The sequence below is a fragment of the Ciconia boyciana genome, chromosome 24 (assembly GCF_034638445.1).
Source record: "Ciconia boyciana chromosome 24, ASM3463844v1, whole genome shotgun sequence".
Lineage (NCBI taxonomy): Eukaryota > Metazoa > Chordata > Aves > Ciconiiformes > Ciconiidae > Ciconia > Ciconia boyciana.
The window spans coordinates 3987941-4003486 of NC_132957.1; the positions used below are offsets into that span (position 1 = coordinate 3987941).

A 15546-nucleotide genomic window follows, 5' to 3' on the forward strand; every position below is an offset into this window, starting at 1 on the left:
CGCTGCCGTCATTTAGAGTCTATTGATACCTTGGCACAATACTACTGTTGTCGTGTACCATAGTAATAACCACGTAAGAAAGGCAAATAAGAAAAAAAAAAAAAAAAAAAAAAAAAAACCACCCAACCCTAAACCCACGTTTTATCCAAGTACACCAGACCAGGCACTAGAGCTCGGTGCGAATCACCGATCGCAGCCCGGCCGGAGCCCAGGAGAAGCCGCCGGGGCCCTCGGCACTGCGGCCTTCCCGCGCCCCACCTCAGCTCTCCCCTTCCCGCGAGGGCCACCGGTTCCCGGCACAGCAGCACCGGGGACTTGGGCCGCCGCTGCCTCCTTAGGGGCTCGGCTCCAGCCCCGGCACCACCAGCCCGCTGCCGACCGCCACCCCCGAGCCCCCCAGCCCGGAGCGCGCTCACCCCGCCGGCGCCGGACCCCCAGTGATCCCCTCCCTCCTTCAGGCCGCTCACCGGGACCGGGACCGGGACCGCGACCGCGACCGCGTCGCTCCCCCTCCTGCAGCCGCCGAGGGGCCGCCTGAGGTGCGGCTCCCGCCATGGCGGTTGAACGGCCGGAAGCAGCGCGCGCTCCCGGGCGGCGCCGACGGCGGCCGCGAAGGTTCCGCTCCGGGCCGGGCCGGGCCGTGGCGCGCGGGCGGGCCGGCCGGCGGCGCCGTGCGCGCTGACGCAGGCGCTCCGCACGCGCTGACGGGGGCGCGCTGCTGCCCGACTCCCAACATGGCGGCGGGGGGCGGCGGCGGCCGGGGGGGCAGCGCCCCGCGCTGGGGCGGCGGCGGCCGAGCCGCGGCGCAGGAGAAGCTGCCGGTGCATGTGAGTGCGGCGACCGCCCCGGCGGCCGGCCGCCCCCGCCGGGACCGCCGTGATTTCCCCCTTCCCCTCTCCCCGCCCCCCGCGAAGGGCCGCTCCCCGCCGCCCTCGATCCCCCGGGACGGCCGTGCCCGCCCCGCCGTGACCTGCCCCGCCCCGCCCCGTCCGCGGAGCCGAGCCCGCCCCCGGCGCCTGTCCCCCCCGCCGGTACCGTGGGGTGTCCCGGGGCCTTCTCCCCTCGGTGCCGGGAGGCATCCCCGCCCTCCTCCCCCGGTACCGTGGGGTCCCCTGGGGCCTGCGCCTTCCTCCTCCGGTACCGTGAGGACCCCCAAGGCCTCTTCCCCTCCCCTATACCGTGCCCCCCTCCCCAGCCCGGCTGTTCTCCTCTGGTACCGCGGACATGCTCCCCAGGGACCTGTTCCCCTCTCCCCGGTACAGTGGCTCCCTCCGTGCCCTGCCATCCCCCTCCAGCACCGTGAGGCCCACCCTCCCCTGTGCAGTGGTGCCCCACCGGGGACTGTCTTCCTCAGGGCCTCCTTATCTGGTACTGTGTGCCCCTCCCCGGGCTGCTCCCCCTTCCGCGGTGCTGCGGGGCTCCCTCCTGGGCCTGTTCCCACCTCCCTCAGTGCTGTGGGGTGCCCCTGTCCCCATTCTGGGACCGTGGGGTGCCCCAGGGCCTGTTACCCCTTTCTGGGCCTCACCCGCGTTCTCGCCCTGCAGGTGGAGGATGCGCTTTCCTACCTGGACCAGGTGAAGATCCGCTTTGGCAGCGACCCCGCCACCTACAATGGCTTCCTGGAGATCATGAAAGAGTTCAAGAGCCAGAGGTAAGGCCCAGGCCCTGCACCCCAGGGCTGTTCTGGGGAGCCTCTCGGCCTTTGCAGGGGTCTCTCTGCCTTTGCGGGGTCCTCCAGCCTTGACATCATCTTTCCACCTCTGCAGACACACAGGTCACCCTGCTGGCCTGTCCCCCAGTAGTGCAGTCACTAAACATTGGAGGTGGAGGGTCTCTGTCCATCCCATCATTTTCCAGAGACAAAATCCACAGGAAAAGGCAAATCTATTTTTACTTCCCACTCTGAAATGCAGATCTGGAAAATAAATGAAGAAGCTTGAGTGCAGAGCCGCTCTGTGACTTGTCAGCCCTCGAGGTGATAGCTGCCTTGCCCGTTTCGGGTAACCTGCACGCTGATATCTCCTCTCTGTGGATAACGCTCCCAGTATGAGGCTGCAGTGGGTGGTAGTCATTCCCTCTGCTCGGGCTAATTTCTAGGTCTGAGGTTCCCAAACTTGCTTGTTAAAAAAATTGCATCTCTTAAGAAGGCAGATGCTTCACGTACCTCTGTAATTTCCTAGGCTTAACTTGTATTTCTGATTTGGACACAAGTAACAAACTCTTCTCAATTTTAGCATTGACACACCTGGAGTAATCCGACGTGTTTCACAGCTTTTCCACGAGCATCCCGACCTCATTGTAGGATTCAATGCTTTCCTCCCTCTGGGCTATAGGATAGAAATTCCAAAGAATGGGAAGTTAAGTATACAGTCACCTTTGAATAGTCAGGTAGGTTACAGAGCTCATATTCTCTAAATAAATTCTGTACACGTGTCGCTATACACATCTCTTGCACAGTCTGGGCTATGTAGATTTATGTGTCTTGCATGTTGCTAAAGTTTTTACATGGTTTTCAAAGTCTATGATAATAGGCATAATATAAATTTAAATATTTCTTCTCAAACCAGTTGTGAGTTTAGCTTACACAAGAATGATATTCCTGCATGAAGTGCCACTTCACTCCAAATACTTCAGTCAGATTTGAAAACTGAAATTGTAGTCGGCTTGACATATTTATATAGATTCTCAATACGTGGTGTGTGTAGTGACAAATTTCAAAAAGAGATCCTGGAAGAATCGCATTTCCAGTCTTCCACTGAGAAACTGGGAAATGTGTTTAGGCAATAGGCAAAAAATACATGTCAGGTACTGCCACGCAATTGCTAACATCCTGCAATGAAAGACGTCTGCTGTAATACAGATGGAGAAATATTGGCCTCTGCTTCTTTTTTGTTGTTGTTGTGTGGTTGTGGAGGCTGAAACAGAGCTATTACCTGAATTCTACTGATAAACTTGTGGTTTAACTCTAATTAGCAGCAGTAAATATCTTTTAGATCTCAGTTCCCTTAGATCTCTTTGTTGCTTAGAAATTTAGCATCTTTAAGAGCCTTACGTTTTAATACGTTTCTTAAAACTGACAGTTCTGAAATAAAACAGTGGTAACAGAAACTGCGTGTGTGTTGTTTGGTACACCCTCTCAAGTGTAGTGGATAATGCAGTGACAGTCAAAAGCGGTAATGAGTCAGATACAACTTATGGGATTTTATCAACTGATGGTGTTAATAAACTAGGTAGGGAAATTTATTGGCTAGTTAAATCCTTTTTCCTTCTTCTTCATGTGGTAATCTTTTTTAGCTAAACAGCTTGAAAATCCTGACGCTAGATTGTTGTTGAACTTGCACCTATGTTTCTGTAGGAGTCACTGTCTTATGTGTCTTATGCCACTAGGTGCCCTCAGAGCCTGTTCCCAGCGCTCTCCCTGGCAGCGGGCTGTTGTTGCATTACTCCCAGGAGAATTCGCACAATCACAGTGACTGTTCCGAGGAGTTTAGGCAACAGCTTCCATACAAAGAAGATAAATCCCAAATTCCATTGGAGTCCGATTCTGTAGAGTTCAATAACGCTATCAGTTATGTGAATAAGATCAAAACACGTTTTCTTGACCATCCAGAAATTTACAGATCCTTTTTAGAAATTCTTCATACTTACCAGGTAAAAAGTCTTCCATGTAAGCGACTGTGGGTTTGCACTATAGCTGTTTGAGGAGTAGTAGTCAAATGAAATGTCTGCCTATTGAACAGGCTTATACAGTTCCCAAGCACTAGCCTTTGTCCAACAATTGCCTCATAGATATTCACATGAAATAACAGAAGTGTGAAAATTGTAGAACTTTCCAGGGTCTGAGGTGTAAAGGCGTTGTGTCTAGGTCTGTCTTTACTAACCTTCGGTTGATTTAGTGATACTCTGTGTGAAAGGATGCACTGTGTGATACTCTGTGTGAAAGGATGCAACCTCAGGCTATCTGATAGTTATTTCAAGTTTGTGTAGCATAAGGGTTTTGGCTGAGTTGATGAGTTTTCTTGCGTAGTGAGGTATGTTTTTGACTCTATCTAACATCTGTGCTTATCTTTTCAGAAAGAACAGCTGAACACTAAAGGCCGACCCTTTCGAGGCATGTCAGAGGAAGAAGTGTTTACTGAAGTGGCAAATCTGTTCAGGGGACAGGAGGATCTGCTTTCTGAGTTTGGACAGTTCCTCCCGGAGGCTAAAAGGTCTTTGGTATGTGTGTTTTTAGAACAAGGCAGAACATTGAATACTCTCTGTTTGTATGTAGAATACAGAAAGAAGCTTTAGGAATGCAAAACGTTATGGGAAAACATACAGCCAATAGATGAACTCTTCATTGTTCGGAATTTTGCAGAACAAGTGACTTTATATGTTCTCTGTTCTGTTCAGATTTATAGGGTTCTTTATTTGCGCCGACTGAGAAGAGAACATTGAAATAATTATTTATTTACTTCAGTTCACAGGAAATGGACCATGTGAAGTGAACAGCGTCCAAAAAACCGAGCATGAGAAGAATCTGGAACATAGCAAAAAGCGATCCAGACCACTACTGTTGCGTCCTGTTTCTGGCCCAGCAAAGGTATCTTTTAGCAAGTAAAAACTTAGAATAACGTGGTACTACTCGTTGTGTTTAGATAATTGCTTAGATAAAGTTGTAACGAGTAACGTCTTTGAGGTATGTAGGTGTTAGGTACGAGAAACAAAATTTCAAAGTTGTTTTTAAAATAATTACTGTAGAAAAAGGGAATTTTTAAAGTATGCTTAAATGTGTGTGGTGACATGTTGAATACTAAATATCAAGATCTTCTATACCAAGTATTGGCCCTGGAAAGGGACAATTTATTGCTTCTACAAAGAAATCTTTCCTTGGAATTCTTTCTCAAGTGATCCTTTTTTGTTGTTTTTTCTTCTTAGCTGGGAGTCATTTGATTAGCATTGCTGTGTCAAGTCTTCCACAGCAATCTTGATCACTGTTTGGGAAATAGCGAGTTTCAGCCTTTGCAGAGAGCTGTTATACATCAGCGAGGTAGAATTTGATAGCATTTGAGTCACAACATTTTAAGGATAACTCTTTGTTCTTTTAACAGAAGAAAATGAAACTGCGAGGTACCAAAGATCTGTCAGTAGCAACAGTGGGAAAATATGGAACACTGCAAGAGTTTTCCTTCTTTGACAAGGTCAGTATTCGGCCTGTTCTCACATTCTGTGGACTTATTTTCAACCATTTATGTGGTTATTAATTGGTTGGTTTTCTATAGAATCTATGTGTCAGCACTTAGCAGTTGTCTGACTTTTCAAGTGGCAGAGAAAGACCAAGAAAAGAGAAAATAGGTGCATTTGGAAGGCAAATAGAAACTGATAATTAACCTTGTCCTGAATGCTTGTCTCTTACAGACTTGTTTTTCTCTATTTTTCAGTGATGTTTCCTCATGGTACCATCTGTAGTTCCTAGATTATTGTTTGAAACTGGGCATTTTTGTGCATATTCTCTTTTTATGTTGCAGTGTAGACAGAGGTTTGTCACCGTACCCGTGATTCAGACTACTTAGAATATGAACTAAATAAAAGTGGGGTTCAAGTGATGTGATCATTTCTCTCCAACTGTGCTTTAGGTGCGTAGGGTGCTAAAGAGTCAGGAAGTCTACGAAAATTTTCTCCGTTGCATTGCTCTCTTCAACCAGGAGTTGGTCTCTGGCTCTGAGTTGCTCCAGCTAGTTACACCGTTTTTGGGGTAAGTTACTGACTACCTTCTCTGCTGTGTCGTACTTTTTAGGTCTTACTCTGTTACTTTTTGGTGGACGTTGTGAACTTTGTTACTGAAATTTTGGATTTAACTTCAGAAATATCTCCTAGGTAGCATGCAAGAAATTGAAGGCTAATCCAAAAAGAGGAGTAATAAAATCTGAATCTTTTAACATATCTACACAGCTCTTAAAGAGCACTTTGGGGGGGATATTTTCCTCTGTCTGTGCATCCAGTTGAAAGCCTCACAAGCAGCAGACTGCCTGATGTTATACTAAGTCATTGGGGGCAGAGAATCTCATGAATTCTGGAGGGTGATCTCAGTTCACAGTCCCTGTTCTAATATCTCAAAATATAACACAGGTATAAACATGAAATCTCAGAACAGAGCTGTGAAAAGGATAAATAGTTCTAGCTCTGATGTGAGCCTCTTGTGCTGTTTGGCTTCCAACAGAAGAGGGAGAGTCACATGGCAAGGATCAGTCAGTTAAGGGGAGTATTCGTGAAGTTGTCAAGGGAAATTCTTTTCCTGCCTTAAGGCAAAAAACCCCTAAAGTAATTCAGAGAGAATGGTAACAGAGGTAAAACGTTAGTGAAAGATTTCTCACTGCAATGCTAAGTTTGTTTAGATTTTCTCCCTCACTTTTATGACACACATTAGCCACCCTAAAACCGTCAGAGTGAAATAACAAAATACGCTTACTTGTGTTTTTGAAGGAAATTCCCAGAACTCTTTGCACAGTTCAAGTCCTTTCTTGGTGTGAAAGAGCTTTCATTTGCTTCTCCACTGAGCGACCGATCTGGGGATGGAATGAGTCGGGAAATTGATTATGCTTCCTGCAAACGCATAGGATCAAGTTACCGGGCTCTCCCAAAAACTTATCAGCAGCCAAAGTGCAGTGGAAGAACAGCCATTTGCAAGGAGGTACTTCGGGATCAACCTGTTCAATCCCTGAACACACATTGTGCTTAGATGACCTGAAGTGGGGTAGTTGGTTGTAGTTAGTGCTACAGCTGCTGCATGTGGATTCCCCTCTTCAATGCTGACTAGCCAGCTTTAATCTCATGTCAGTTATTCATCCAATTTATTGAAATAAGAGTATCCACATGCATTTTACTAATTTTATCTAAACCCATCTCAAGTTGCATCTTTTACTTTAATGTCTTTGGAGTCTGTGTGCATACACAAATTTATTCCTATAGACAGAAAAGAATATTAAATAGCCTGAAATTAATTTTCTAGCAGTGGACCAATATAGCCTTTAGAAACAGTTTTTCTCCTGAAAGAGCACTGTGAACAGTGTCTTAGGCACTGTTCTCACTGAGAACAGACATCTGCAGCATAGGTGCTTCCACGTCTTGCTGTTATTGGCAACTCTTGTCTCCTTTATTTACAGTTGCTGATTACTGCAGAGCGATCTCTGTGGTTTGTGAGATGATAGTGAAGGTGCTTTCGAGCTTTCTGAGCAGGGCCCTGGCACAGTTCCACACAGACCTCTAATCTTCTGAGTCATGACAGTGACTTGTGAACTAGGTCTGAAACTTCCAATAGAAATTTGGGGAATAACTGCAAAAAATAAAATGGAGAAGTATCAGACCCCACGAGAACAGCTCTGGGCTCATACGGCTCTGTTCCATGTCATGTCTTTGCACTGTTGCAGGTGTTAAATGATACCTGGGTTTCATTTCCATCCTGGTCTGAAGACTCCACTTTTGTCAGTTCCAAGAAGACTCCTTATGAAGAGCAGTTGCACCGCTGTGAAGATGAGCGGTTTGAGGTACCTCTGCTACTGAGCTTCCTTTCTGCCTGTCTGCCTCCTCAGAAAGCAAAACTTCTAGCTATGAGGATTTTGACTGAATTAATTGGTGGCCAATTACTGAAAGTTCTATTAGTGTTCGTTGGTTTGAGCTCGAGTTTGGTGTTTTCCACTTGCTTGGAGTCTAATAATTCTTTCTAGGCATGAGTTCTAAAAAGCATGTTACCTTTGGGAGAACTAAGAACGGAGGTATATTTTCCTGAAGAAACCTTGCTGATGCTTCTTAGCTCCACCCAGTGGGGCTGGAACGCATGCCACAAACCTGGTGCTGCTGGTCTCCATTTTCCTGCTATGTCTGTTCTTACACTGTGTCTTCTGTGAACTCTTAACAGTTGGATGTTGTCTTGGAGACCAATTTAGCCACAATACGTGTGCTGGAGAGTGTGCAGAAAAAACTGTCACGACTGACTCAAGAGGATCAGGAGAAATTTCGACTGGATGATTGCTTGGGAGGAACATCAGAAGTGATCCAGCGCAGGGCCATCTATCGCATCTATGGTGATAAAGCACCAGAGATCATTGAAAGTCTTAAGAAAAACCCAGTTACTGCAGTTCCTGTTGTTCTTAAGAGGTAATTCCCATTCTCCTGCATTCACCTGGGTTCTTTAAGAAACCGATACAGAATTTTTAAAGCAGTTTTAAACAACTGTTTTCTGTAGATGTTATTTCAAAGGATAACTCATCTTCAGTGGTGGTGCTGTTTTTTTATTTATTTATTGCTTCCAGGAATACTGAAAAGTTTTTGGTGCATCGCAGTTGGCTACATTGAAAATGCTTTATGTGTATTTCTGTGGTTGTCTTTTTGAATTGAAGTAGATTATACATTTGTGCAGATTGAAAGCAAAAGAGGAGGAATGGCGGGAGGCCCAGCAGGGCTTCAACAAAATTTGGCGGGAGCAGTATGAGAAAGCCTACTTGAAGTCCCTTGACCACCAGGCCGTCAACTTCAAACAAAATGACACCAAAGCTTTGCGCTCCAAGAGCTTGCTGAATGAAATTGAGAGTGTCTATGATGAGGTGCGTATGCTAGTAAATAACCCATCCTGTATGTCCTTCACTTACGGTATTATCTAGATGTTTACGTAGCACCTGGGACCTTGTTGAAGGGGTAGTGCTCTGAAGAGTTCTCAGTCAAAAATGACTGTCCCAAGCATAGCGTTAATACTGGCTTATTTCTTCTGGCAGGAATGGCTCTTGAGCATGGATTGGAAGGATCTTTATCTATTTGTCTCTTGATTACAGCATCAGGAGCAGCATTCAGAGGGGAGAAGTTCGTCCACAAACGAGCCTCATCTTATCTTTATCTATGAAGATAAGCAGATTTTGGAAGATGCAGCGTCTCTTATCAGCTATTATGTAAAAAGGCAGCCTACTATCCAAAAGGAGGATCAAGCAACCATCCGGCAGATAGTGCATCACTTCATACCTGAGCTGTTTTTCTCTCAGCCCCCTGAGCACAATATTTCTGAAGAATCAACAGATGAGGACAGAGAAAACCATCAGGGGCAGAACCTGGATACTCCTGAGCTGCGGAAAAAACATGTGCCTGGGCCTCCAAGCAGTCCTTTGGAGGCAAAAGCAACCTTCTGTGATGTTACAGCTGCTGAGCCTCACAACGCTCTGGATGATGTTTACAGTCTATTCTTTGTCAATAATAATTGGTATTTCTTCCTCCGCCTTCACCAGACTCTGTGCTCGAGGCTCCTAAAGATTTATCGTCAAGCTCAGAAGCAGCTTCTAGAATATCGGACTGAAAAAGAGAGAGAGAAACTCCTTTGTGAGGGAAGAAAAGAAAAAACCAATGATCCAGCCATGGAACTAAGACTGAAGCAACCAAGTAAGAATAATCTGGGACATAGTCCAATTCTTAATGCTCTGGTTGCTAGTGCTTAATTGTATGTAGCTGAGACCAGCAGGCAAGTCTGTAAGGAATGTAGAGGTGCAAACTGCCACTAGATTTGTGATTTGTGGATACAGCAAACTTAACAGGATAGCTAGTTTGTAATTTATCTTCCAAGGGCTCTCACACGTAGTTCACAGAGACTTCGCGCAAGCCCACTGTTCTCAAGTGTCTTATTGTATTAATCTGTTACTTTGATTTAAAATGTAAATGGCTCCACAATGAAATAGTTAACTACAGAAGGCAGTCACGGAAGTGCATGAGATAAAACTGTTACAGTCTGTCAGCACTCCTTACAGAGAACTGTCTGTAAGCATGTTCTCGATACTGAATGTCATAGTTCTTGAGCAGTGCTGATCCTCGTATCTCTTGACTTCACTCTGCCTCTTACATGCATTAAGTGGCTGCACTTTTCCCCTACTCAGGTGAGGTGGAACTGGAGGAGTACTACCCAGCGTTCCTGGATATGGTGAGGAGTCTGCTGGATGGGAATATTGACCCAACACAGTACGAGGACACTCTGAGGGAGATGTTCACTATCCATGCCTATATTGGCTTTACTATGGACAAACTGGTGCAGAATATTGTCCGCCAGGTAACTAATTTGATGGCTGTGTTGTGTGTTTGGGGGGCCGCATATCTCCCTTCTACAGACAGATAGGTCTCTCACAGTACCCTGTAATGCAAGGACTCACTAAACTTAAAGCAAATTCATAGAGAAGTTATATATGTAGAGGAAACACTCTAACAGAAGTTCATTGAGATAGTTCAGCTTCAGTACAGGGACCACCTTAGGGGATTTACTTTTCCTGGCCTTTTCCAACATTTTTTGAGTTCCAGTCTTTTCAAAATTCTGCCATTCCCAAAATACTTCTAAGGCAAAAAAAAAAGGTCCAGTTCTTTTTACTCAAATCTGTCCTCTAATTGTAGTTTAGTTACAGTTAAGGCACATCAGCCCCTTACTCTCTCGGTTCCTTTTATTGCAAAGTAATGAGAAAGATAGTGAAATGTGTGAGGTCTCGAGTTAAAACTTTGCTGCTTCATCTGAGGTGTGATGCTGTGCTGAGTTTTGTGCTCCTTTCATAACACGCTAGAGTTAACTCTTGGCCCAGACTTGCTGACTGAATTCCCCCTTTTTTAATGGAAGCTTCACCATCTAGTGAGCGATGACATCTGCTTGAAGGTTGTTGAGCTCTACTTGAACGAAAGGAAGCGAGGTGCTGCTGGAGGTAACTTATCCTCTAGGTGTGTCCGGGCAGCAAAGGAGACGAGCTATCAGTGGAAGGCTGAACGCTGCATGGCGGATGAGAACTGTTTCAAGGTAAGAACTTGCTGCCAGGGAACTTCCTAAAGTAACTGCCTGGGAGAAATGGGTTTGGAAGCTCCAAGGCCACAATGGTGAGAGAGTGCAGTATGGAGAGAAGGTACCAAAAACAGAGCATAGGCAGTAAAGTGGCATACTGGCTCACTGAAAAGTCCTGCTGCTTACTTCTTACTTCTCTCATAGCTCATATTTTTTGTCCAAATGACTTGTTGTGAATATACAGCATTTTATTGTGAACCAACATGGCCAGTATCTTGTGCTACAGGTAATGTTACTTTACTACAGGTAATGTTTCTTCAGCGGAAAGGACAGGTGATCATGACCATTGAGCTTCTGGATACGGAAGAAACCCAGACAGAAGATCCTGTGGAGGTCCAGGTAATATCACAGTGACCATGGAGTCTGCTGTACCCCAGACAAAACAGATGTCTAAGAATGCTTTCCTGCTTTCTTGGTCCAAACTGTGAGACTTTGCTGGGAGGAGAAGTTTACCTGGGAGGCAGGAAGATTACATGTGGGGCTGTGGTCATTGACAGAAATGGGTATGTTAGCAAAAGAGTTTCAACATAAATCAGCTTGGGGTTGAGTGATATACCAGCAGCTTCATAAAAAGCAGCTTGGAAATGAACTAGTTCTTTGCAGTGGTATTTGTCTTGATGAGAGTGAAATCTGACTTGAAATTGGTCTCCCTTGCGTAGCACCTGGCTAACTACATGGAGCAGTACGTTGGGGTAGAAGGAGCTCCAAACAACCAGAATGATGGCTTCTTATTGAAACCGGTCTTTCTGCAAAGGTGAGCGCGCTCCCTCTCCTGAGGCACACCTGCAGCAGCTGCTACTGCTTCCTCTCTGCATACGTGGCAGTGATTTTAGGTGATGTGCCATACAAGCAACTCTAGGGAAATGCACTCATCTTTGAGGTCCAAAGGGGCTGCTGCAGTCCAGTGCACAGCATAAGAACACTGAAGAAAAAAATTTATGACTGCTGCATTGAGGTTTGTTCATGAAACTGTGTTTAGAAAGGAGTGGGACTGTGTAAGCAGTCCCTTCTGGGAGGAATTTGAGGTTTAATTTGTTGCCATTTCACTAAATATTTGTCAGAGTGTATGGAGGAAGATCCAGGAGAAAGTCTGAAAACTAAATGTGGAAATACAAATTTCATACTTGTGCTGTCAGGTCTGCTCGCTTAAGAGAATGGATAACCAAGTGTGACACATGCTTCGTAATCCTTGTTTTGTTCTAGAAACCTAAAAAAGTTTCGCAAGTGGCAATGTAAGCAAGTGAGAGCTCTGCGTAGCGAAGTGAAGAGCTCCTGGAAGAGGCTGATTGGGGTGGAAAGTGCTTGCAATGTGGACTGCCGGTTCAAGCTCAACACCCACAAAATGATGTTCATCATGAACTCGGAGGATTACATGTACAGGCGGGGAGCTCTCTGCCGAGCCAAGCAGGTGCATCTCCTATTACTCTCTCTGCAGCTCAGGCAGTAGCAGAGGTTGAGGATGTGAGCCAAAAGACAGGTACCGATAAGAAGTCTTGTGGCTGAATTCCTGCAAACTACACCCAGAAGTTACTACTCTGTGTTGGATGAAACATGGAGGAGAGCTGGTAAATGCTCTGTACTTTGGTTTAGTTTAGCAGCCTTTACTTTACCATGCAAATTTTAAGGGGGAGTGGCAAACATTAAGAAATAGAGATCTTTAAACGCAGGTATGCGGTTTCCTGTTGTACTGTTTGTGTTGTGTTGTAAAGCGTGCGCATCTTCAGACACACAAAGGGGTGAAGGTTTTGGCTTCTCCCCCAGAAACCTCTCAGTGATCTTTACTGTCCTGCTTTCAGGTACAGCCAGTGGTGCTGCTAAAGCATCACCAGCAGTTTGAAGAGTGGCACAATAGGTGGCTAGAAGAGAACGTGACCATGGAGGCAGTTGATGTAGTTCAAGACTGGCTAATGGGAGACGAAGACGAGGAGATGGTGCCCTGTAAAACAACTTGTGAGACGGTCAATGTCCATGGGGTCCCAGTGAACAGATACAGAGTTCAGTACAGCCGCCGTCCAGCTTCACCGTGAGCAGAGACTTGTTCCTGGGACCAAGACAAGTAGGAGCGTTGCTGGTGAAACACATTTACTCTGAGAATAGTGGTGGGAATGCAATGTATGTATTAATGATATTTATCCAAACAGCATTTTACTTTGGATTATGATGTATTTTCCATATGGCATAGACTTGTCTCCTTGCAGTGTAATCCTCCAGCCATCATGAAGAGACTTTTAAAAGCTTTATGGGAAGAGGGCTCTTGGCATTGCCACACACTTTTTAGTAGTTTCCTAGCTTTAGGCCACTGCTGACCAGCCAGTACTGGAAGGCTGAGTGAGGGGGTCAGGCTCTTGGCAAACTACCAGTAGTGGCTTTGTTGGAGAGATGGAGCTGGGCTGGTGTTTGAGCAGATGCTGGCAGCTGCTTCCACTTCGAAGGGTTTAATGTTCCCTCTCTTCCTGAATTTATGCCGTCTCGGAGCCTGCAGAACTCTTCAATGTAACTTCTGAGTGCCAGTGGAGCTGAGAGCACCTGGTACAAATTGCTAGCCCCGCTATGGGCTGCTTCATGATCTATGTGTACTAACAAGGCAACGAATGCAGTATTTGTTACTGGTGCTCTGGTGAGAAAAATGCCAAAACTGAGAGAAGGGTGAACGGCGTACTAAAGGCTCTAACTCTCGCTCATCAACTAAGTATTTTGGAGCATGAGCTAAGGGGAAGAAACTCTCTGAGCTGCAGTGCTAGGCAAGAGAGCGTTTCGCGGCGCAAGACAGCCTAGGCCCATCAGCTACCCCTCTGCAGATGCGCACCGGATCCCATGTTGTTGCTTTGTGAACTTACGACCTGCTGCAGACTCTGCCTTCTCAGATCTGGAGCTGCTTGGAGCATGTGCGTGGGGAGGAATATCCATTGCGAGGTCTGGCCTGGTTTTTTTGGTTGTTTGGGGTTTTTTTGGTTTTGGGTTTTTTTTTGTATTTTGCATGTTGATTGGCAACCTCTGGAGACTGCGTTCTCAGATGCTTCGCTTTCCTTGTGCATGCCCGGACTCCGTGGTTCTGCTGGATTGTACCACTTAAATAACATCAGTAGATGGAGCTCTTGCAGCACAGTGTTTGCACTGGATCTGAGGTTTGTCCCAGATACTTTGCTGTTTTTGCTGGGTCAGCACAGATGCTGTATTTGCAGTGACACATGGCAATCTGTAATGGGCAGCGTTAGATCCAGCCACAACCATCGTAGACAAGCTTTTCCACTGAACCATCTGTACTTCTATCGAAGCTTTTTTGCAATGAAACCTAACAAAAAAACTACCCTGAACCATGCAGAACACTACGTCAATTGTCTGACTTAATCTATTGAAAAATCAAGAAAATTTAGTTGTGTCTGTCCTGCAACCCCACTGTGACTTCGCTCTTGTTTTTCAGGGGCCAAGGGCAAGCACACTGTCCATGGAGTGTATTACAAACATAACGTCTTGAGGCAGGTCCAGCCTCCTTTCAGCTCTGCTTCCAACTTTTTCCTGGCTTTTGGGGGAATAACCTCCCCCCCAATATTTTCTGTGGCTTTGATTTTTAGGTTATAATTTCTGCCAGACCTAAGTAGCAGCCTGTAGGATTTGTCCTGGGTTATTTCCACTGTACGACATTTGGTTTTGCAATTGTCTCACTTGACAGTAGAAAAATTGGCCTTTGGGGTACATTTAATAGAAAACTGTACTGACTCTTTGTCTTTTTTGCAAAATAATCTGTAGGAGGGAAGGAGGGAGGCCAGTCTCTGGCATTCGTGGCCACTTGCACAACCACTGCCAGCAGAGGACTTTTCATCAAGAACTCATGTTCTCGTTGTCTGGGTCTCTGTTAAATTTTGGTTACTGAAACGATCTGAAGGTTCTTCCCCTGCTCTTGTTGCAGTAATTGATAAAAGACACTGACCACGTAGCTATGTGAGGGTTGGGTGGAGGAGCAGGGGGACAAGCCCGGTGCAAAGCACAGTATCTCCCTTTTGCTTCCAGACAGCTCAACAAAATACACCTCAGTCCCGTTCACCTCTCTGCTGTCTTCCAGTGGAGATGACAACTGTGCCAAATTTTATGGTTTTATGATACAGAAAAATGTTTACTAGAAAATAGGTTGCAACTTGTGGCTTAAAATGCATTTGATTCCAAGTGTACCAGGGTGTAGGAGGGTAACACACCCGTGCACCGTCCTGTTCCATCTCCCCATTTTTAAGTGTACTTCAGGTATTTTTAAGCATCCTTATTTTGTAAACCTTAATTTATAATCTGAACAGATTAAGTAAGACTTTTGCCCTTTACAGTGCTATTGTCTCAAAAATGATAGTAGCAAATGATGTGAATGGAATAAGCAGGCAGTGCAGGTTTGAGAGTGGCTTGCTAATGTCTGAGAGTTTAAGCTCGACCGCTGTGTATCTATCTGCTAGCGCGACCTTGATTCAAGAGTTTGTTCTTCCATTTTTTTGAAGGATCTTTGCTTTTGGGCTTGTAATTGCTTTGCCAGCTCTTTGAATGTAGTTTTTTTTATATTTATTTGCACATTCAAGTAAAATAAAATATTGATTTTAAAAGTCTGCAGCTCTCACTGTTTTAAATTTGTTTTAAATTAAACTTTCTGACAATCCTCAGAATTGATTGTCTTGCACCTGAAACTGAATTTTAAATGGTAGAAAAATGCAATTGAAAAGTTAGATGAACTTCCCTTCAAG

General features: G+C 45.6%; 1 protein-coding gene across 4 annotated transcripts; it reads left to right on the top strand.

Moving 5' to 3' along the window:
• The first annotated feature begins 461 nt into the window (after nucleotides 1-461).
• On the top strand, nucleotides 462-15401 carry SIN3B (SIN3 transcription regulator family member B). Of its 4 annotated transcripts, none has more exons than XM_072845178.1 (19): nucleotides 462-827; nucleotides 1545-1651; nucleotides 2235-2388; nucleotides 3388-3651; nucleotides 4075-4218; nucleotides 4463-4585; nucleotides 5094-5183; nucleotides 5619-5737; nucleotides 6466-6673; nucleotides 7410-7526; nucleotides 7898-8136; nucleotides 8399-8582; nucleotides 8808-9402; nucleotides 9891-10060; nucleotides 10613-10786; nucleotides 11075-11167; nucleotides 11488-11582; nucleotides 12032-12236; nucleotides 12625-15401. In XM_072845178.1, the coding sequence occupies exons 1-19, from the start codon at nucleotides 735-737 to the stop codon at nucleotides 12853-12855; spliced, it is 3405 nt and encodes a 1134-aa protein (XP_072701279.1). In that variant the 5' UTR covers nucleotides 462-734; the 3' UTR covers nucleotides 12856-15401. The 4 variants fall into 4 exon arrangements, with proteins under 4 accessions (XP_072701279.1, XP_072701282.1, XP_072701280.1 ...); XM_072845181.1 differs by lacking the exon at nucleotides 462-827 and adding an exon at nucleotides 1119-1137; XM_072845179.1 differs by lacking the exon at nucleotides 462-827 and adding an exon at nucleotides 1203-1256.
• The last annotated feature ends 145 nt before the right edge of the window (nucleotides 15402-15546 follow it).

What these genes read in the sequence shown, in the direction of transcription:
- SIN3B (XM_072845178.1), top strand. Translation starts at nt 735, where the DNA reads ATGGCGGCGGGGGGCGGCGGCGGCCGGGGGGGCAGCGCCCCGCGCTGG. An exon ending in ACTAAGACTGAAGCAACCAA is followed by an intron (nt 9,403 to 9,890) that starts GTAAGAATAATC and finishes TCCCCTACTCAG; the next exon opens with GTGAGGTGGAACTGGAGGAG. An exon ending in AAACCGGTCTTTCTGCAAAG is followed by an intron (nt 11,583 to 12,031) that starts GTGAGCGCGCTC and finishes GTTTTGTTCTAG; the next exon opens with AAACCTAAAAAAGTTTCGCA.